The following is a 23,322-nucleotide window of genomic DNA, read 5'->3' as shown; positions in this document are numbered from 1 at the left end:
TTTCAACTGAATCTATTCCGTTATAGGCAAAGGAAGGACCCTAAAACTTCCCCAGCTAATTGATATTTCTGCTCAGATAGCATCTGGCATGGCCTATCTTGAATTACAAAACTACATACATAGAGACCTTGCAGCTAGAAATATTCTCGTGGGCGACCAGAATCTAGTTAAGATTGCTGACTTCGGCTTAGCGAGAGTCATCAAGGTAGGCAGGCATGTGAGATTGTTAGTAAGATCTTGTATTGCTCTACATGTGCAGATAGAACATAACATGGTAAGGCTGAAGAGTGCTGACATTGCATGAATCTTCTGCAATGATCGCTCGCTCTCTCACCCTTTCCCGCCCTCTCTCACCCTTTCCCGCCCTCTCTCACCCTTTCCCGCCCTCTTTCACCCTTTTCCGCCCTCTTTCACCCTTTCCCGCCCTCTTTCACCCTTTCCCGCCCTCTCTCATCCTTTCCCGCCCTCTCTCACCCTTTCCCGCCCTCTCTCACTCTTTCCCGCCCTCTCTATCACGCCTCCTCTCTCTCCCCCTTTCACTCTCTCGCCCCCTCTCACTCTCTCCCACCCCCTCTTACCCTCTCCCACCCCCTCTTACCCTCTCCCACCCACTCTCACCCTCTCCCGCCCACCTTCTCTCGCGCGCTCTCTCCCTCTCTCACACGCGCTCTCTCCCTCTCTCACGCGCGCTCTCTCCCTCTCTCACGCGCGCTTTTTCTCTCACGCACGCTTTTTCTCTCACGCGCGCTCTTTCTCTCACGCGCGCTCTTTCTCTCACGCGCGCTCTTTCTCTCTCTCACCCGCGCACGCGCTCTCTCTATCCCAGCCCTCTCTCTCCCGCTCACTCTCTCGCATGCTGTCTCTCTCAGCCTCTTACCCTGTCTCTCGCTCTCTCCCACCCTCTCACTCCCACCCTTTCGCTTTCTCCCACCCTCTCACTTTCTCCCACCCTCTCGCTCTCCCACCCTCTCGCTCTCGCGCACCCTCTCGCTCTCGCGCACCCTCTCGCTCTCGCGCACCCCCTCACTCTCCCACCCTTTCGCTCTCTCCCACCCTCTCGCTCTCTCCCACCCTTTCGCTCTCTCCCACCCTTTCGCTCTCTCCCACCCTTTCGCTCTCTTCCACCCTCTCGCTTTCTCCCACCCTCTCGCTCTCTCCCACCCTCTCGCTCTCTCCCACTCTCTCTCTCCCTCTCTCTCCCACACTCTCTCTCTCCCACTCTCTCTCTCTCCCACTCTCTCTCTCTCCCACTCTCTCTCCCTCACTCTCTTTCCCACTCTCTCTCTTCCGCTCGCTCTCTCACACTCTCTCCCGATCTTTCTCAACCCTATGATAGCTCTCACCAACCTTTACTCTCTCTCATGGCACCCACATTGTTCTGCTGTTTTGCTACTGTTATTTATACTTTCATGAAGAGCAAATTGATTAAGTTTTTTTCAAGTATTGAGGCTACTGTAACTATCATGTATCTTGCCATGTGCGCTGGTTAAGCATATTTATATCCTTTCATTTGACCTGCTCATACATCCATTACAGATGTTAGACTAATGTTTGGTCAAAATACTCCATTGTTCGATGCATACATAAATACTCTGAGTAATCGCTACAATAAGTTAATGATGATGATTTTATTTTTCAAATCAGAGAGAGGTATGTATGGATTCTCTTGTATCACTGCCTTCTTATAGACTACATACTCTGTGTGTGCCATTAGCAAAACAATAACACTTCACTCGTGTGTTGTACATCACTGTAACGTAGATATTTTCTTCAACTCTATTTTACCAATGGTTTGCTCAAGTTAGTTGGGATTAAGTATCGTCATTTGCAAAACTGGGATCAGGCTTTTGGTACGTAGAATCATTGTTATTCAGTCTGAACTGTGAATAAAAAATAAATCGGGAGTTGTGTCACATTACACATTGGTTAGAGACAGTGATGCCAGCATAGTTTACTTGCATGTTGGCCTCAGTTTAATTGGTGAGTTCACTCAGAATTGGAGAAAATGATTGATTAAAAATTGGTTCCGTTAAAACAGTTGATTAGATACGTGCAATACCGTAAAATATTCCTAGACCAAATATTATAGCCTAGCTTCAACTTTTGTATACCGTTCAGACAACCTAAAGGTGTGGTCACACGAGAGCCGAAACGAACTGAACGACGCAAAATGACGTTGGTGTCAGCTGTAAACTGTTCAGCCGAAAACATTTCTGGCTGAAACGAACCATTTCGGTCTTGCTCGAAATTTCGTGGCCGAACCCTTGCTCTTATTGGCTGGGTAACATTCTAGCGAGCACGCGTAATATTTCTCCTTACGGGGGTGGGGGCAAAGTTGAAAAAGAAATGGGACAATCTTTTTATTTCGTTAAATAAACAACACGAAGCAATTTACGACAAAGCTCACCCGGACTTGTGATTGTGTTGCGTAAATACAATGTATAAGATGTTGCACTTAAGTTTTGCATAAATGTAAGATAATGGTTGTGGTTTTCTTTCGTGTAGAATAGAAGTAATGTGTCATACTCATCCAGATGAAAAATCATTGACTGATTTATTTATGTAAAACCACAGTACTACGACAAAGACTGTTTTTGTTTGTTATGTACTTAGCATAGAAAAATATTTATATGTTAACAAAAAATATAATTTTGTTGATGGCAAGGGTTGGCAAAATCTTTGTATCGAGTGATTTATTTTGAGCAACTGAACGATCTTTTGATAAATCTGCTGCGTAATTATAATTAATAATTGTTCCTCAAAGTTTTCTGTTTACAATAGAAATATTTAGCTCAAATACATAAAAACTTCCAATGAAACAGTGTCCTGTCTTCATGCATACGGTATCTAGAAAGCAAAGTGATTTCAGATGCCGTGTGACATGTGGCTTAGCCGAACCGAAGTAAAACAACTTCCGGATCAAACCAAACCTAAGTCGGTTCGGCCATCGTGTGACCACGGCCTTTCATATATCCCACCTTAATATGCTGGTCATACATACATATATATACATGTATATGTGAAACTTAAACTCAAGTTCCAAATATGCTGTAGACAGAGTAACGATAGCAGACCAACTATGTCTACTATGGCAGACATAGTTGGATTGTTACTAACAACTGTAAGTGTAATAAAAATACTGTTAACTTTGACAGTGTAGAAGATATTTCTACTACGGATAAAGATGAATGTTAGTGAAAATCTGCTGCTAGTTACCTGTGTAATGAAATGATCAAATGAAATGATTTCATCCTAAAAAGTTCTTGTTTGATGTGCTATGTGGCTTTGTTTTTATGCCCGTTTGTTCACCTCTGCTCAGCTGAAACTAGACGTAAGAGAATGTTTCACATCTATATTGTTCGCTTATGAACATAGCCTTATAGCCTAAAAAACCTCACACCAGCGATTCCTTTGTGAAATCAAGTTTGTCTACTAATAATTTGTCATTACATCTAAAATCAATGTACATGTAGTTGTAGCCTACATTTCATGTGGCTGATCAATACACTGTCAGTAGCTTAGAGTAGCTTGCTGTTGGTTTAGACCCATCAGCACTGGTAGTTGAAATCCTTTTGATGGGAACTCTTGGAAGTCTAGGTAGTAATAATGGTAGAAATAATGGTAGAAATAGTGCGTAGGCTTTCATCAGAAGTGTGCTCAGCTTTTCGCTTTGTCCTTTGATTCCTGTAAGAATTTCCTTTGAGCTTCACTTGGGCATTATAGGCTTGTAGTTGGTAGGGTATAGATAGTTCAACCATTTAGGGATTTCAAATGCTGGCAAGCAAAAGTTGTTGGAGAATATTTTCAACCGACAAATGAAATTTGTATGAATGCATTTGCTCATAAATATACACATACTAGTTGAATGCACAGATAATACAATAATTACCCGATGAATTTAAGTAACTTGAGCTAGTAAAGCTAGTAACTTAAAATAATAAAAGTCTGCAGCCACCGTGTCCTTCCTAGATTTTAATTGCTATAACTGGACACACGAATGACAGATTACAGACAAACAAACACTGAGATTTATATATATATATATAACATATGAAAATCTGTATTCATTGTTTGTTTTTGAAACTAAAAAACAACAGGCTTTTTGCTCAGACAAATAAAAAGTCCTACTTTGAGGTATATGACTGCATATATCTAATCATATTAGGTCTGCCCGCTCATGAGGTCATTTGCAAGGTATGACATCAGCAGAAGTAGCCATAGAGTGGTCTAGTGTCTGCTTCAAATGCTGTAAACATATACGGTCTAAATAGAGTACCAACTTCATTACTAGCAGTTTATTAGCATTACACAAAGGGATGAGTGTTTGCGTGGGCATTTAGTTGTAAGTTGGTTGCTGTCTTTTGTTTTGGCCAGATCAACGAAATGGATACTCTTAAACGGTTCAAATAAAACCCGAATAAAACATCTTTCTAGAGAAGAGCTTATACATGTATTTAGAAATCTTGAGTTTTTAAAACGTCTCAAAGCATGCAAATTCTTTTTAACTAGCCACTTTTGATCAAATTTCAGGTAGTTGTTATACCTAATCGCAGTGCGAGGCTTTTCTTTACATTAATCATCTTTGTAAGTGGTCGACTTCACCCATTCTTTTTAAAACAACAGGCGATTCACATCTTTTATAGAGAGTCAATGTGTGCTTCTTACTCGTGTGCTGCCAGTCTCTCTGTATCTGCATAAAAATAGGCCCAAACACTTTTTTGCACGCAAAAACCTTTAGACAACAGGGAACACAGTGTTCGCTTCAACTTGCAGTCCATGCACTGTCTCTCCCGTAACTTCTCCATTTACCTCTTTTCTTAGGATCATGAATATGAAGCAAGAGTTGGCGCCAGATTTCCTATTAAATGGACGGCACCGGAAGCTGCCAACTTTAACAGGTTCACCATTAAATCTGATGTGTGGAGTTTCGGTATTCTTCTCACTGAGATCATTACGTATGGTAGAGTTCCTTACCCAGGTATGTGCGTGGGAGTTATTTCTCTTGGCGTTCTATCGATGATACTGACATTGATTCCACAGTTCTACCGAATCTCCGGGGTAAACAGTTGCTATGTACACCACATGTATCTTTATATCACACACATAGGCAGACTAGGTGAATACCCGGCGTTGCACGGGTATAAAAAAGGTTTGGCATGGTAAATTCACTTTTATTTAACTCATTCGCACCCATCACGATTTAATCCGCTTCTGAAATTCACCTACTCATTGTATCGCTTTTTCTAAAATTATAAAATAAAATTTTTGATTAGTTAGAAAAAATTTTTTCTGGCCAATCAGACAAACGTACAAATATGCCTCAATGATGTCTCTGGCAAGAGTTATGACCAAAATAGTACACCCATACAGACATCTACCTAAACCGGAAATCATCGCAGTGACTCAAAATTTTATCGTTCGTGATAAATTGTTTTCAACTCAAGTAAATATGCAGATTCAGAAGTGGTAAGACAGTGAAAGACTGCATAAATCAAAGCAATACTTTATTTTTAATGTTTTAAAGTTTTTATTAACTTTAAAATTTTCCCGATTTGAATCGTTATACTCGAATAAAAATACACTTTTTAGGCTGTCAGTCGTAGTCAGCCTAAAGTTATCACTTTCGATAGCATCAAATTGATTCTTAGAGCTGTATAAGAAGTTTATAAGTCAAAAACAGAGTTCTTGAACATACAGTCAAACATGGATAACTTGCCGACGGATAGTTCGAACACATGGTTAATTTGAACGGTTTCTTTGGTCCGTTCCCACGTAATGATAAATTGCTATAGATAACTCAAACTCAACACTGTTAACTCGAACTGTTTTTCGCCCAACGGCTACCGGAACGGTTGTTATCACTTTAGAAAATCACTTTATTCCAAGCCATAGAGGTAAACCTCAACTTTTCGTAATTCATAGGCGTCGTTATTACCACCATCGGCAAAATATTTTTATCAACGACTTTTTTATTTTAAAGGTTTGGTGAAATTTGATTTATACCAAACATCCACTTAGCGATCACCCTTCGGAAGCAAGGTAAAGTGAGGTAATCTTTGCATAAACTTCAAGAAAAATCGGCAAAGCTGATCGTGGGTAAAACGCTCAAAAGAAAAAGATGTCTTTTCTTTTGAGCATTTCAACAACGATCAAGTTTTGCCAATGTCAATCTAAAAAACGTCCTGGCAATAACATCATCTCAAACAACAAACCAATCTCAAGTGATAGAAAAATCTCTATACTTTTGGATAAAAATGTTTTAAACTTTACATTAGAAGCATTTAATTTGAAACAAGCCATTTGTGCTTTTGATTTATATTATAGTTTGTATATGTGCATGTATCTACTAATAAATAAGTAAATACATGGACTTCTGACAGTGCTCTGATAACTTGAACGCTCTGATAATTCGAACACTTTCGCTCGTTCCCGTGAAGTTCGAGTTATCCATGTTTGACTGTATTTTTATTATTTGAAACATGTTTATGACAGTTTGTTTGAGTTATATTGGCATGTAGATTAGATATGTTTTGTTTTGAAGGATGACACTCGCGAAGAAAAGTTCGAAATTAGAGTTTCATAGTTTTCAAGTTCATGACTAACAGTATATGTACAAATAATATTCATAGCTGTGTATTGTATGTAATAAATGAGTAATTTTAGTCAAACTTTGTATATTTTGCAATTTTTATGGTGCAAGTCGAACTTTGTTTCAGCAAATAACATTCTTTTCAAAATCGGAAATTTTCTAAAACTACCTTCTTTGTGACACAGATTTACATGAAAGGAATACGAGTTGTCTATATGAATGTAATGTCATTAGAAAGAGAAGACATGGCTGGTTCTTGTGCAGCTTGAATGAGTAAATTATCTCAAGTCTGGTTCTTGTAGTAGTAATTTGAATTATGGCAACCTTCTGAAAAATGAGCGGTATTTGGGGCTAATTGCCTGGAAATTAGTTGCGTGTGAATGAGTTAACATACAAGATTTACTGTTTCAACTTGCATGAAGGTGTTTATTTATTTATCTATTTGATAACATCTTTTTTGTCATCTTCACACCACCAGGAGGTAGAAAAATCACGCATTACCCATTTTTACGGTAGCATATCAACCACCACCACCATTATCAACCACCAACCCAGTAGGCATATCAACCACCAAAAGCTTATACAATTTGTAATATCTAAAGAATTTTATTGTATCACACAAAGTTTATTATATGAACATAGAAATCTTCTAAAACTTCATATCATGAGAAACTTGTTTTGTGCAGCTCAAAACGATTTACAAAAAAAATAAAACAGTTAAGGTATTTACATGTGAAATAGTTAGCAAGTAATGGCTAGATAGTCTGTTCTACTACAATGACAAATGATTTGATACTAACAATCTATATGAATTGAGATAACGAAATTAAAATCATGAATATGTTGAATTAATAACTACAATAAGTACATGGAAATGTGTGTATATGAAAGATAACTGTTGCTGTAGAAGCTACCAATCAAAATTTTGAATGCTGCGATGCTAGTACAAACATAAAAATGCGGTATCGGAGTTAAATACATCGCTGAAGCGCGAAGATGAACAATGTTAACTGTTTGGCTGAGCGGAGAGAAACTTTGAATCACGAAGTTGTGGAATTTCAAGGTAAAATGTGTAAGCTAATACATGAAGCAAGTACTGTAATGAACGTTTGTGATAAATGTGTGTAACAAACTCCATATTCGTCTGTTGAGAAAAGGAAGTTGCGCATGTTAGTATACTATATTCGTATTAAATAAAAATATTCATACAAATGACAATGTTTTAAATGAAATTGATTAAAGATACATGTAGTTATAAAAAATTAGTTTTAATTGAAACAAATGAAGAAATATCGTAAAAACTGTAAATAAATAACAGAGGCAAAGTTTTGTTCGTATTCAATAACTGTAGTGTAAATTAAAAGCCAAACGCGCCAAGTGCTAGTATTCTTACAACCGCTTCATAAGTATTTGCCGAAATACGTCCCAGCATGGTAAGGTTGGTGTAGTATAGTGGTTAACTCCCATGTCCGCAGTCCTGGAGGTTTCAATCCAGAGATTGAATCCGTTGCAAAGCTGAGTTTTAGTTCTTAAAACTTTATCGCTATAACTGGATGGCCCTCACATTTATACATTTGTAGATGTGGTGTACATGGCAACTGTTCATATGTAAATATGTGCTTGTAAATGTAAGTGTGTGCATTTGTGAACGGGGGCAATTTATATCTGCTGCTATTATAAAGTGGAGTCTTAAAACTATGAGTAAATTTGCCTCTTGGGAAGTTGGTGACAAAAACTGTATAGTCAGCTGTGAAAGCTTCAACCAAAACAGCTTCAACCCTCATTGCTGGAATCGGCTTATGTTGACTGCACGAATACAGTAAACTAACCTAGTCCATACCAGGGATCTCCTTGGCAAGACTCAATTGTATTGTACTCAATTGTCAGCTATTTAAACACTGGTCTAACCAGGATTGATGCATGCAATAATGATTGTATAAATCAGCTTCTTACATGTCTGGATTACAGCATGTTTCAAAATTTTCAATCAATTTTTGAACATTTGCTGTTATACTAGTTGCTACTACAATGCACTACTATTAGATAGGACAATGTTTGTTCTGTAGCAAATGACCAAACTACTGTTGTGCGTGTTGAAGTGAAGAAAACAGGGTGCTATTTTGGCAGCATACTATCAGTATCACTGATAGATGTGGATATTGACATTCCATGCTGGGTCTCTTACTATTAAGAATACATCAATATAATGTGTTGTGATGTTAGACATCAAATGTGGTTATGTTGTGTTTTTATTTGTGGCTTTTAAAGGCATCCTTACTAAAGATATGTTAATTATTCAATTTGAAGCAATCACATTACAAACTCCAAATAAAATATCAGATTGAACACTATTTCAGTGCCCACATGTTTATTGGTTCAAATAAAAATGCATTTTCTGTGTTAATCATTCATTATTTGCGCAAGGCTCTACGTTAACACTCTGTTGAGTTTGTTGGTTCTCACAGAAAATTTAGTGTAAAGTAGAACATGACTTGTCAACCCAATGAGTGTAAATAAGGTGGCTGCCACCTGTTTACTAATGTCGAATCTTATGTTATTCGTGTGTATCATATCATACATGAATTAGCATTGTTGCAGGAATGACAAATGCCCAGGTCCTTCACCAAGTTGAACTAGGCTACAGAATGCCCCTGCCTCCGGGCTGCCCTCCATCGCTCTATGAAATCATGCTCGAGTGCTGGAAAAAGGAAGAGGCAGAAAGACCTACTTTTGAGACATTGCAGTGGAAGCTTGAGGATTTCTTCACGATGCAGGGCAGCGAGTATAATGAGGCAAGCGTAGTGCGGTAATATCGTTTTTGAGATGCCCTACCTCTACTGCCACAGCCAATTATATGTATAATCATAAGACTTCTCATTGTTAAATTCTATTTCCAACACTTTCATGCCTGGTAATAATAATAGCATACGGATCTTTTTCAATTCCGAATTAAGCTGATCGCGATATTAAAACTAGCGAGGACTTCCGCTTTCTTATATTGTATTTTCATTCTCAAGACGAGATATCGTGTCATACTGTTGTATTGCTAGCTGTTCATATACTCATCACTAATGTAAAAATATGTATTCCCGGACGTTTATATTGTTAATAGTTTTATATTTACCTGCGAAAGGCAGCATCGTTACGGCGCTTTGATATTCAAGTATTTTATAAACAGCCACTAAGTTATAACCTATTATAAAGTCTACAACTTCAGATGTTCTTCTTACTGATGGCCTACTGTTGTTAATACATTGATCATCAATGTCCAAGTACATTTACGTTTTCTTTAGACAAACTTGAAATGGTTTTCGTAACTTCATCTGCTACGTGTACCAAAAAAGCCTTATCTTCAATTTATGAACAGCTGCTGGTCAGTCACGAAATGCACTCATCCTTTTGGTAATGTTTCTCCAATTGTTATAACTGTTAATATAATTGCATGGCTAGGCAGCAAGTCTCAGTTAAGTACATGTACAAGTGTTCATTCGATGCTTTTCTCAAAGCTACCCCTTTATTCATACATTATCAACAGATGATGAATATGAATAGACCTAACAGCGAGCTTGATCCAATTTGACTGCCATGTCTAAATTGAGAGCAAATTTTCTTTTAAAACATTCGTTCAAGCATCTTGAATCAAATGCCACTAGTGATAATTCTTCTAATCGTGCTCAATATGATTTCACAAATACAACTGATAATACTGAAGCTTTTTGCAGTAGATCGTTTCACCATGCATCATTAAATTTCTAAACAGTTGAGCCAACCATCCTGTCAGATAGTTTTGTGACTGCCACTTGTGCAACTGCTTTCTGTACAATGAGAACTTGTGTCAATTCAATAAGTTTATTGAAAACCTCGTAGCCGGCCTTGGTATTGTTTGATTAAATTACTGTTAGCCTTCGAGAAATAAGAAAGGTAGAAAAGAGGCCATAAATGAATCCCTTAGTGTCGGAACCTACCTCAAAAGTTTAAAACAAGCAGCGTGTTAACATGTAAGGAATGGTGGTTGAAAAACATGAATATCTATAAACACAATGACCAAAAGCGATTCTCACTGCCTGTAAGCTCAGTAGCTGTTGACAACTCCAATAAATCTACTGAACGACAATTATTATGAACAACGGAGTAGCACAATATCTTACATTTTATGACACCAGATGTCTCGGTTAGGCATACCAGCTGGCACAGCACCTGCTGTGTATGCCATAAAGTATAAATCAAATCTACAAGACTTGTAGAGTAGAAAGAGCTCGCACGAACAGCAGCTCTTGAATAAAAAAATGTACAAAATATTATTAAAACCTTTGAACAGCACATCGAATGCAGTAATTCAGGCAGAAAGCTCAACCCGGTCAATCATTTCTAACAATTTCAGAAAACAATATGAGAAAGCAATAACTTAGTTCTCTAAAATGTCAAGATTTGCATATGTGCATTGTCTTCTGCGCTGAGAGCTATAGTTAGTCTCTGATAATGCTTGGGTAATGAAGCAGCAAGCATGTGATAAATAGAGATAGTAGCAAATCAACAATGTTCTGACAACACCTTGCAATTGCACTTGTATGACAGCTGACGGAGTCCAGCAGTTATGTATGAAGGCATGTTAATCCCTGGTGAACTTCAATCGTCGACCTACCAGAGAAAGTAACACAGTATATGGCATTTAAATTCTTACAGGAAGTAGTACCATGTCTTACCCTATGTATTTCTCAAGTCCACAAACACAAGTTAAAACAAACAGACCAACTAGTTCCCTTCACAAACGGAAGAGAGAGCTGGTCACACTTAAGAACTAACATTATCTAACACATCCACACTTGAAGCATTCTGTTTAGAATGGCACATAAATCAGAAGAGGAACCTTTTTGAACTAGGATTCTGTTAATCTATACATGTGCACAAATCGCATAACTGGCTTAGGATTATGAAGCTTTACCATATGATTTCTGTAAGGCACTATCATTCAGATTATTAGCAGGCAAAACTTACTAAAACTTCTTGATAGCAACAAACTTTATTTGCGAACTGAACAACAGGTGATCAAAGGTAACTTTGGTTATAAGGAGTTGCACTGTTGCTTGATCCAAAACAAATTCAATGTTTCCATCAAATGTTCTTACAGACCTGATCAGCTGGCGTCTGTTCACTAGTCTCCTGCAACAACCTGCTGGATGGGTTGCTGGGCTGTTCGGCCATTTCTGCAAGCAGGCAGGTACAGATTCAGTATAACAAAAACAGAGACTTCTGTTTTGGTGAGCAGAGCAGATGCACTCAAACAGCATGACATGCAAGGGGTAATGGAACCCATAAGGGTGGGTGATGGACAAGGGTCAAGAACGTTCTACGATGATGTGGTATGTCAACTTCATGACCCAAGATATCCACAAGATTGAAGTCTGATGAGACATAAAACTCTTACATAACGTTATTCCTATCCCACTATTCGAGGCACAGCAATAATAGTTTTCAGCTCTTGAAAGCAAGTTGGCTCATTGACTAGCTTAACCTGCCATGAAGGCATGTTGCTAAGAAAACTACAGTTACTATAACATGCATAAACTTGGCCAGTAAACACAGCGAGGTCAACAACATACCCTTAAAATAAAGTGCCGATAAAAACAACTCCTAACAATTTCTATAGCACGCAAATGTCATAAAAAACCTGATGATGGACGAATGCCAACGTACATTACATTAATCTTTTTTGTGTTAATCATTCATTGGTTGCACAAGCCTCTATGTTAACCATAGACCTATTAACTATACATAGTTATAGTTAATTAAGTATAGTTAATAGGTCTATGATGTTAACACTCTGTTTATGTCAATCGATCGGGCATTCAGAAAGGGTTGCTTGAAATATCATTAGATGTTGATTATGAAGAGCATGTCATAGAGAAGACAGCTGCACAAACACTCCTTTGTGAAACAGATATTAGCTGGGCACCCCTCAACACACTGGTACCTCAAATGTAAAGCTTCAATTTTTGTACAGTGCACCTTCAGGATACAATTTTAATCCATTTCAAGGCCAGCATCGTATGGAGAAACCATAGTAATTATAATGCAAACACCCCCTGGCGAAAATCATCAAAATTTCAAATAACTTCAATACAAACTGTAAATTAGTAGCTAAATAGTATGCTAAAGATGTGGTCGTGTCAAAAAGGTCGATTTACTGAAATTAAGACCAATAAAAGGCTAAAACGAGCTACAACTTGATGTCATTTTTGTCTTTGTAGACTAACCCTATCCAGAGATATAGGCGTTTGAATGAGGCCATCTTTTAAAAAGCTCAGACTCCAGCGGGTGCTTCATTCGTGAGAGTCCACGAGCGATAAATATAAGATCGCTTTATTAGCCAATCATCAGCACAAAGTTTTTATATAGGTCATAATAAATGTTATCACTCGTAAAACGTGTTGTCTGTGATCTCAAATTTAGGGATTTGACTCCATTATTAGATCGTATCGACATCGGTATTTACTAAACTAATTAACATTGTTACTTTAATGAATTACTCGATCGACACATTTTATTGACGAACAACAGAATTTTAAAAATGCTTCCAGTTCCTGCGAAAATGACTGAGTTTTCTGAGCATCAAGTGGTCAACATTAGTGGCAGAGAGCTTAGAGTTAGAGCTGACAGGCGTCAGCAGCGTTATGCTACAGAGGAAGATAAAAGAATGGAGGTAAATTTATCTTTTACTTTGAGTCTCCTATAAATATACTGTTGAGTTTACATTCAGATTATATTTCCCTGTTTGAGGTTAAAATGTAATTTCCTGCGCGTGTAAGATACGTATGTACAGTGAGTTCTTGGCGGCTTCTTTTTAATCCATAACATCTAGCAATACAATGGCTTCGATTGATGAATATACTGAAGGTAATAAATTTAGTGCTCATGAATACATTTACTAATTAATAGAATTATAACCTTTTGCTATCACCAATCATCGTTTTATAATTTTTTATCGTTTCACCTAGCTATATGTGCTCCAAATTTTCTTTGGTAGTTTTAGTTAGTAAATTAGATTTATGATCAGACTTTGGATGTTCACTTCTCACTTATACAAAGTGAGGAAAATCGATTGATCAATGCACAACTTTAACTTCCAGAATCGAAGCTTCGAATCGTTGGCTTGGCGTACTTATGCTTTTGTTAAACATTTCTTCATTTTTAAAATTACACTCGCAATTTATCTAATTCCCAATTTGAATGCTTCCAGTAGATACCCGTTAGAATGACATATCTATGAATAACATATATTTATTGCATTTGTTTTATTGATTACAGGATGTTTATGTGGTTCCACCGGCGAAGCAGCTTTGTCAGTGTGGAAACTGCCATAAATGGGAAAAGAGACTTGAATGCGTGCTGCATAAACCATGGCGTTTTGTTAGAGTTTGCTGCAGTAGATGAATTTGTCCTACTGTATGAGCTGAAACTATGTGAGTGGTCACGACTTTGATGGATGATTTTAATAAAAGCTTTGTGCCAAGATGAAAATTTTTTTGCTTGTAAAAATTATATAATAAAATAATATTGCTGAAGATGGCGTAAAACATGATTTTCAGAACATATTGAATACATTATAGCCCTGTTATCATCTGTGCTGAAACGTTCTCTGATAGATGGATTCATAAAGTGTAATCAGAGCTGTATTAACAGATACCTTTGAATATCTCGACTCAATTCCAGCAGACCAAATATTAAGTTTAAAAAATTTTATGCTCCACCCTACTAAGTGAAAACAGGTGAGTCCACAAACCGCCAACCAGGTGCAATAATGGCTTTAGTAATCTTTTTGGCAGAATCGGTGGGTTAATTGATTTCAACGAATTTGACGTTTTGCGTTCACTATTTCGGTCAACTCATAAAACCATTCGTTTTGTACTTGAATTAACTAATCGAATGGACCAGCAAAATTTTCTATGAATTGGTACTAATAATGACTAAATAACGTAGACTATACATGACTTTTTGGGACGCAGTTGGTTTCGCCATATATTCGAACATATTATTTCCAAACACGGCAGTGTGCCTTATTTTATTTAGTAGCTAATTTCCGGTGTGCGTGCAGCAACTGAGAACTTAGCTGATACTAAGGTCGTGATGAAATAAGCTAACTCAATGACCTAATTACCGTAGACTGGTAGAATTGGTAGTCGGTACTCAAATGTTTACACAGCATTTGGAAGTTAATATGACAAATTTATGATTTCCCTTATTTGAGACGTTTGAAACATTCATAATAATGTAGGCTATCTGTAGCTGGATTTAAAATTTTATTTTAACTAACATGAGCAAATACAAAATAAGATATATGCCAATAGAGCCGCGTAGGACTAGACTTTTATCGCATTAGCCGATGTGGATACGAGAGATAGAGACAGGTTGTATCACGTGTTACATCATTTGGGCAAGTTTTTTTGGCCTGAATGTTTTTACCGCGTTCAATTTTTTTCTATTTTAATCTTTAAATATCTTGGCGATGAGATCGCCTAACACAACAAACAACATACCAATTGATAGACCAAAAAAATACCTTCTTTTAAAATTAACACAAATTTGACGCAACCACATCTTTAACCTTAGTAACTACATGTATAGTTACCTACAGTAACTTTAGTAAATTTAGTGTATTGGTATTTATTGGTTATGATCCACATTAAAATTTAATGGTGCTATGTGGAGTATGTACCGTAGAAAGCTCCTACCTTCAAGACAGATGTATGCATAACACAAACTTTTTAGGTAAGTTTAGCTTATTAAACACACATTTGAAGCTAAGTTTTAGTATGTATTTTCAACTATTTTACTACATTTCAACTTTTTATCACTAAAATTTTATTACCTATTAGTTTCCGGCTTCATTTTTAATATAATTTTAGCGGATCTCATTAAAACCTTTTTTAATCTAATTCGGCAAAAAAATCCGAATGATGCTGTTTTCCTAATGAAGTGTATTTTGTTAGCAGGTTAAGGAAAGTTGTCCAACCGGTGACCTGTTGGAAGGGATCGCAACTCCAACTTTGCTACTGATTTTAAAGAGAAAATATTACGATTTTACACATGAGAATCGCTGAACTGAGAAAAATCAGTCATTGCATCTCTTTCAGGCCTTTTTTAAAATGTTTTCGACGAACATCACACCAACTGACTGCCAAATTTGAACTCGGGCAAAAATTTTGTTTAATTCGCATGGTGAAATAAGATTCGTATGGTGAAGTGATAAAAACCATCATGTTCCACTTCGTAAGGTGAACAAATCGTATATCAGGGTAACCATATCCTGAGGGTGCCTGTAGTGGTAAGCATAGAACCAACGGCAAAGTAAGCATAATAATCTATATATAAATCTCTAAGTTTGTTGTATATCGCTCGGTGTCTGTCCAGCTGTAGCGATTAAAATTTTGGAATAAACAGAGCTCTCGGTACTGGACTTGAACTCACAAAGATTGCGACCGCAAATTTGCAATTGCGCGCACCAACCACATAATCCATTGCTCTTATCATGTGCTTGTACCCTTTTCGCACTTGCAAACGTTAAATTATTAATTGAAATAATGCGCCCACGGATTACGATGCCCCTATTATAAGATTTTCCGCCTTATTCCATGAAACACGATGCTTTTTCGTCCTCACCATACTAGAGTGAAATTGTTTTTTTCGCTATACAGTACCATATCAACAAAATTTGTTTCAAAATTAAAATTTGGCAGTTGGTGTACTGATCACGACGAAATAACAAAGATGTTGATATGCTATTCGCTGAAATCCCTCCGACAACGCCTGAACAAGATATATGTTGCTCGTTATCCAAGTCCAGCGTTATTTGTTATATCTATATATATTTCTCAATGTTGGTCGTTTGTCTGTCCTTCGGTATGTCCAGCCATAGCTATTAAAATCGTAAAATTAAAAATCCGCAGTATGATGGATTTAAACTCACGGAGATTGCAACTGTAAGTTTTAAATCCACACGCTCTACCACTGAACTATGCAAGGCATATTGATCTAAAGCCCTATCATATACCGTATAGCGTATAGCGTATAGCGTATGTACACGCTGACTGACGTATTACTTTAAACTCTATGAATTCTATCAACTTTATGAAACACGATGCTTTTTTGTGTTTTCTTGAACTTTTATTTTCGGTTTTTTGTAAGGATAAATTGCTATATCTGCGGTCGCGGCCAATTCTTTTCACGCGGACAATTGTATTATCTCCGTAGAAAGAGCCTTGACATTCTCTCTCTGTTCGGTCAGACAAAGACAGAACTATATCTAATTTTTACATTTGTACCAGTATCGATAGGTACCAGTATCGATAGGTACCAGTATCGATAGGTACCAGTATCGATAGGTACCAGTATCGATAGGTACCAGTATCGATAGGTACCAGTATCGATAGGTACCAGTATCGATAGGTACCAGTATCGAGAGGTACCAGTATCGATAGGTACCAGTATCGATAGGTACCAGTATCGATAGGTACCAGTATCGATAGGTACCAGTATCGATAGGTACCAGTATCGATAGGTACCAGTATCGATAGGTACCAGTATCGATAGGTACCAGTATCGATAGGTACCAGTATCGATAGGTACCAGTATCGATAGGTACCAGTATCGATAGGTACCAGTATCGATAGGTACCAGTATCGATAGGTACCAGTATCGATAGGTACCAGTATCGATAGGTACCAGTATCGATAGGTACCAGTATCGTCGTATTCAACATTTTGATTAATAGCTTCTGGTGGAACAGTAACCTTCTTTATATACACACAGTTCTATGCATGAATTAATATTCTTAATTCAACATAATCAAGATTTCTATTTTGTTTTCTCTGTTTGTATTAATTGTATCATTACCGAATCATCTTTTATTGTAATCGTAGCAAAACAGACTTAATTTAGCTACTGCTTGCTAATTATTTTACATTTACATTTAAACACTTTTATAGCTATTTTATTTTTTATTTATTTATTTGACCTGCAAAAAACATTTTCTTCATGATATGAAGTTTGAAAGTTAGTTGTTTGACAAAGTTTGAAAACCTTTACAATTATTTTTATTTTCTCTCTCAATTTATTTCAACTTTACAAAACACTTTTCTCATGATATGTAGTTTGAAAGTTGGAATGGCAAATGTTGTTATATGTTTAACACAAATCAATTTTCTGTCCAAAGACTTTTTTATTACCCGGGCAGTACACCTAGTGTTATAGTAAATACGAATTCAAAAACAGATGTGATAAAATTTTATTTGAAAGTTGAAGTTTAGTCTAATAAAATACATACTAAAGCTTCCTTCATGTGTTTAGCAAGCTAAATTCATTTAAGTTAGATTCAACGCTTATGTTGTCTGTCGCGATGGTAAGAACTCCCCACGGTACGTGCTGCACATAGTATATTGTAACGTTACATTTCTTACAGATCATGATCCCTAAATACACAAAAGTCACCGTATGTAACTATAGTAACTAAGGTCAACATATTGTTTTGTTACTGATTTTTAATATGTACAGTACGTATATAAAATTTTGATGATTTTCACCGGGTGTTTGTATTAGATAATTACTGCGGGTTTCTATACCTCTCTATGCGATATGTTCGCCTTATGATGCCAAAACTGAAATGAATTACGATCATATAATGGTAATCAAATAATTTTTACCTGTAATCATAGCAAAACAGACTATACAATGCATTTAGCCATTTCTTGCTCATGATTTCACATTGACATTCAAACACCTTTACAGTTTTATTTTTTCCCTCAATTTATTTTTACATAACACTTTTTCCATTATATGAAATTTAGAAGTTACAGTTGTTTGAAAATTTTTCTCATGATATAAAGTTTAAAAGTTAGAATGGTTAAATGTTGTATATATCAAATACCAACTAATTTTTTGTCCAAAGACTTTTTTTATTACCCCGGCAAGGCCGAACATTCATATAGTCTTTACATAAACCTATATTACCCATGTATCATAATAATACAATTAAATAAAACAAAACCAAAAAAGAATTGGACTGAAGCTGTGTTAAGATCAGGCAAAAAAAATTGCATATACGTGTAGCTACAGACCATTAACTTCGGTTGGGCAGTGATTCACTTCATCTGAGCCAAGGGATGTCAAGGACGCAGGGCCACGCCTCTCATCGCTACAAATCGCGAGCAGTGCATAACACTATGCTAAGGGAAGCAATCGCCAAAGCAAGTTATAGCAGCAAGCACTGTGATCCGTGCAAAAAACATGCCAGGCTTTAGCAGCAGATTTGTCAGTACAACTATTTGGAACAGAATTGATAAGCTAGACATACCCATGTCTCAACATGCTAACTACTTACTAACTTACTGTACCCATCCACTGTGCCAAACTATTGCACTAACTTACTGTATCCATCTACTGTGCCAAACTATTGCACTAACTTACTGTATCCATCTACTGTGCCAAACTATTGCACTAACTTACTGTATCCATCCACTGTACCAAACTATTGCACTAACTTACTGTATCCATCTACTGTACCAAACTATTGCACTAACTTACTGTATCCATCTACTGTGCCAAACTATTACACTAACTTATTGTATCCATCTACTGTACCAAACTATTGTACTAACTTATTGTATCCATCTACTGTACCAAACTATTGCACTAACTTACTGTATCCATCTACTGTGCCAAACTATTACACTAACTTATTGTATCCATCTACTGTGCCAAACTATTACACTAACTTACTGTATCCATCTACTGTACCAAACTATTGTACTAACTTATTGTATCCATCCACTGTACCAAACTATTGCATTAACTTATTGTATCTATCTACTGTACCAAACTATTGTACTAACTTATTGTATCCATCTACTGTACCAAACTATTGTACTAACTTATTGTATCCATCCACTGTACCAAACTATTGCATTAACTTATTGTATCTATCTACTGTACCAAACTATTGTACTAACTTATTGTATCCATCCACTGTACCAAACTATTGCATTAACTTATTGTATCCATCCACTGTACCAAACTATTGCATTAACTTATTGTATCTATCTACTGTACCAAACTATTGTACTAACTTATTGTATCCATCTACTGTACCAAACCATTGTACTAACTTATTGTATCCATCCACTGTACCAAACTATTGCATTAACTTATTGTATCTATCTACTGTACCAAACTATTGTACTAACTTATTGTATCTATCTACTGTACCAAACTATTACATTAACTTATTGTATCTATCTACTGTACCAAACTATTGTACTAACTTATTGTATCCATCCACTGTACCAAACTATTGCATTAACTTATTGTATCTATCTACTGTACCAAACTATTGTACTAACTTATTGTATCCATCCACTGTACCAAACTATTGCATTAACTTATTGTATCTATCTACTGTACCAAACTATTGTACTAACTTATTGTATCCATCTACTGTACCAAACTATTGTACTAACTTATTGTATCCATCCACTGTACCAAACTATTGCATTAACTTATTGTATCTATCTACTGTACCAAACTATTGTACTAACTTATTGTATCCATCTACTGTACCAAACTATTGCACTAACTTATTGTATCCATCTACTGTACCAAACTATTGCACTAACTTACTGTATCCATCTACTGTGCCAAATTATTACACTAACTTATTGTATCCATCTACTGTACCAAACTATTGTACTAACTTATTGTATCCATCCACTGTACCAAACTATTGCATTAACTTATTGTATCTATCTACTGTACCAAACTATTGTACTAACTTATTGTATCCATCCACTGTACCAAACTATTGCATTAACTTATTGTATCCATCCACTGTACCAAACTATTGCATTAACTTATTGTATCTATCTACTGTACCAAACTATTGCATTAACTTATTGTATCTATCTACTGTACCAAACTATTGTACTAACTTATTGTATCCATCCACTGTACCAAACTATTACACTAACTTACTGTATCCATCTACTGTACCAAACTATTGTACTAACTTATTGTATCCATCTACTGTACCAAACTATTGCATTAACTTATTGTATCTATCTACTGTACCAAACTATTGTACTAACTTATTGTATCCATCCACTGTACCAAACTATTGCATTAACTTATTGTATCTATCTACTGTACCAAACTATTGTACTAACTTATTGTATCCATCCACTGTACCAAACTATTGCATTAACTTATTGTATCTATCTACTGTACCAAACTATTGTAATAACTTATTGTATCCATCTACTGTACCAAACTATTGTACTAACTTATTGTATCCATCCACTGTACCAAACTATTGCATTAACTTATTGTATCTATCTACTGTACCAAACTATTGTGCTAACTTATTGTATCCATCTACTGTACCAAACTATTGCACTAACTTATTGTATCCATCTACTGTACCAAACTATTGCACTAACTTACTGTATCCATCTACTGTGCCAAACTATTACACTAACTTATTGTATCCATCTACTGTGCCAAACTATTACACTAACTTATTGTATCCATCCACTGTACCAAACTATTACACTAACTTATTGTATCCATCCACTGCACCAAACTATTACACTAACTTATTGTATCCATCTACTGTACCAAACTATTGTACTAACTTATTGTATCCATCCACTGTACCAAACTATTGCACTAACTTACTGTATCCATCTACTGTGCCAAACTATTACACTAACTTATTGTATCCATCCACTGCACCAAACTATTACACTAACTTATTGTATCCATCTACTGTGCCAAACTATTACACTAACTTACTGTATCCATCTACTGTACCAAACTATTGTACTAACTTATTGTATCCATCCACTGTACCAAACTATTGCATTAACTTATTGTATCTATCTACTGTACCAAACTATTGTACTAACTTACTGTATCCATCTACTGTACCAAACTATTGTACTAACTTATTGTATCCATCCACTGTACCAAACTATTGCATTAACTTATTGTATCTATCTACTGTACCAAACTATTGTACTAACTTATTGTATCCATCCACTGTACCAAACTATTGCACTAACTTACTGTATCCATCTACTGTGCCAAACTATTACACTAACTTATTGTATCCATCTACTGTACCAAACTATTGCATTAACTTACTGTATCCATCCACTGTACCAAACTATTACACTAACTTATTGTATCCATCTACTGTACCAAACTATTGCATTAACTTATTGTATCTATCTACTGTACCAAACTATTGTACTAACTTATTGTATCCATCTACTGTACCAAACTATTGCACTAACTTACTGTACCCATCTACTGTATCAAACTATTACACTAACTTATTGTATCCATCTACTGTGCCAAACTATTACACTAACTTACTGTATCCATCTACTGTACCAAACTATTGTACTAACTTATTGTATCCATCCACTGTACCAAACTATTGCATTAACTTATTGTATCTATCTACTGTACCAAACTATTGTACTAACTTATTGTATCCATCCACTGTACCAAACTATTGCACTAACTTACTGTATCCATCTACTGCACCAAACTATTGTACTAACTTATTGTATCCATCTACTGTACCAAACTATTGCACTAACTTACTGTATCCATCCACTGTACCAAACTATTGCACTAACTTACTGTATCCATCTACTGTGCCAAACTATTACACTAACTTACTGTATCCATCTACTGTACCAAACTATTGTACTAACTTATTGTATCCATCCACTGTACCAAACTATTGCATTAACTTATTGTATCTATCTACTGTACCAAACTATTGTACTAACTTATTGTATCCATCTACTGTGCCAAACTATTACACTAACTTACTGTATCCATCTACTGTACCAAACTATTGTACTAACTTATTGTATCCATCCACTGTACCAAACTATTGCATTAACTTATTGTATCTATCTACTGTACCAAACTATTGTACTAACTTACTGTATCCATCCACTGTACCAAACTATTGCACTAACTTACTGTATCTATCTACTGTGCCAAACTATTGCACTAACTTATTGTATCCATCTACTGTGCCAAACTATTACACTAACTTATTGTATCCATCTACTGTACCAAACTATTGCACTAACTTACTGTATCCATCTACTGTGCCAAACTATTACACTAACTTACTGTATCCATCTACTGTACCAAACTATTGTACTAACTTATTGTATCCATCCACTGTACCAAACTATTGCATTAACTTATTGTATCTATCTACTGTACCAAACTATTGTACTAACTTATTGTATCCATCTACTGTGCCAAACTATTACACTAACTTACTGTATCCATCTACTGTACCAAACTATTACACTAACTTATTGTATCCATCCACTGTACCAAACTATTGCACTAACTTACTGTATCCATCTACTGTACCAAACTATTACACTAACTTACTGTATCCATCTACTGTACCAAACTATTGTACTAACTTATTGTATCCATCCACTGTACCAAACTATTGCATTAACTTATTGTATCTATCTACTGTACCAAACTATTGTACTAACTTATTGTATCCATCCACTGTACCAAACTATTGCATTAACTTATTGTATCTATCTACTGTACCAAACTATTACATTAATTTATTGTATCTAGATTCGACCTAGTCAGGTGAATGCGCAATAACTCACAACGGATACTCAAATAAG

At 36.1% G+C, this 23,322-nt stretch overlaps 2 protein-coding genes across 8 annotated transcripts in view; one reads left to right on the top strand and one right to left on the bottom strand.

Annotated features, from left to right (window-relative positions):
* LOC137391756 (tyrosine-protein kinase Src42A-like) overlaps window positions 1–23,322 on the top strand; it is a 216,268-nt gene that overhangs the window by 19,810 nt on the left and 173,136 nt on the right. Inside the window, exons 6-8 of one of the 2 annotated variants that reach the window (XR_010978164.1) lie at window positions 27–205; window positions 4,822–4,978; window positions 9,188–9,730. Coding sequence is in view for 1 of the 2 variants with exons in the window: in XM_068078291.1 (XP_067934392.1) it covers window positions 27–205; window positions 4,822–4,978; window positions 9,188–9,399 (548 nt within the window). In the remaining variant the exon portion in view is untranslated. Of the gene's footprint in view, window positions 1–26; window positions 206–4,821; window positions 4,979–9,187; window positions 9,995–23,322 lie in introns of those variants that run through there. The other variant, XM_068078291.1, reaches the window with a different exon arrangement.
* The window catches only part of LOC137391949 (LLGL scribble cell polarity complex component 2-like), a 54,950-nt gene continuing 42,349 nt past the window's right edge, over window positions 10,722–23,322 (bottom strand). For 4 of the 6 annotated variants that reach the window (XM_068078524.1, XM_068078520.1, XM_068078521.1 and 1 more), the window contains 3 exons: window positions 18,700–18,776; window positions 11,720–11,793; window positions 10,722–11,227 (listed from right to left, as the gene is read on the bottom strand). In XM_068078524.1, the coding sequence (XP_067934625.1) occupies window positions 11,216–11,227; window positions 11,720–11,793; window positions 18,700–18,776 (163 nt within the window). In that variant the 3' untranslated portion in view covers window positions 10,722–11,215. The remainder of the gene's footprint in view (window positions 11,228–11,719; window positions 11,794–18,699; window positions 18,777–23,322) is intronic. The other 2 variants (XM_068078518.1, XM_068078519.1) reach the window with 1 other exon arrangement.

The sequence above is a fragment of the Watersipora subatra genome, chromosome 3 (genome assembly GCF_963576615.1).
Source record: "Watersipora subatra chromosome 3, tzWatSuba1.1, whole genome shotgun sequence".
NCBI lineage: Eukaryota > Metazoa > Bryozoa > Gymnolaemata > Cheilostomatida > Watersiporidae > Watersipora > Watersipora subatra.
Note: the sequence above shows the minus strand (reverse complement) of the source record. Positions and strands in the feature narration are given on the sequence as shown.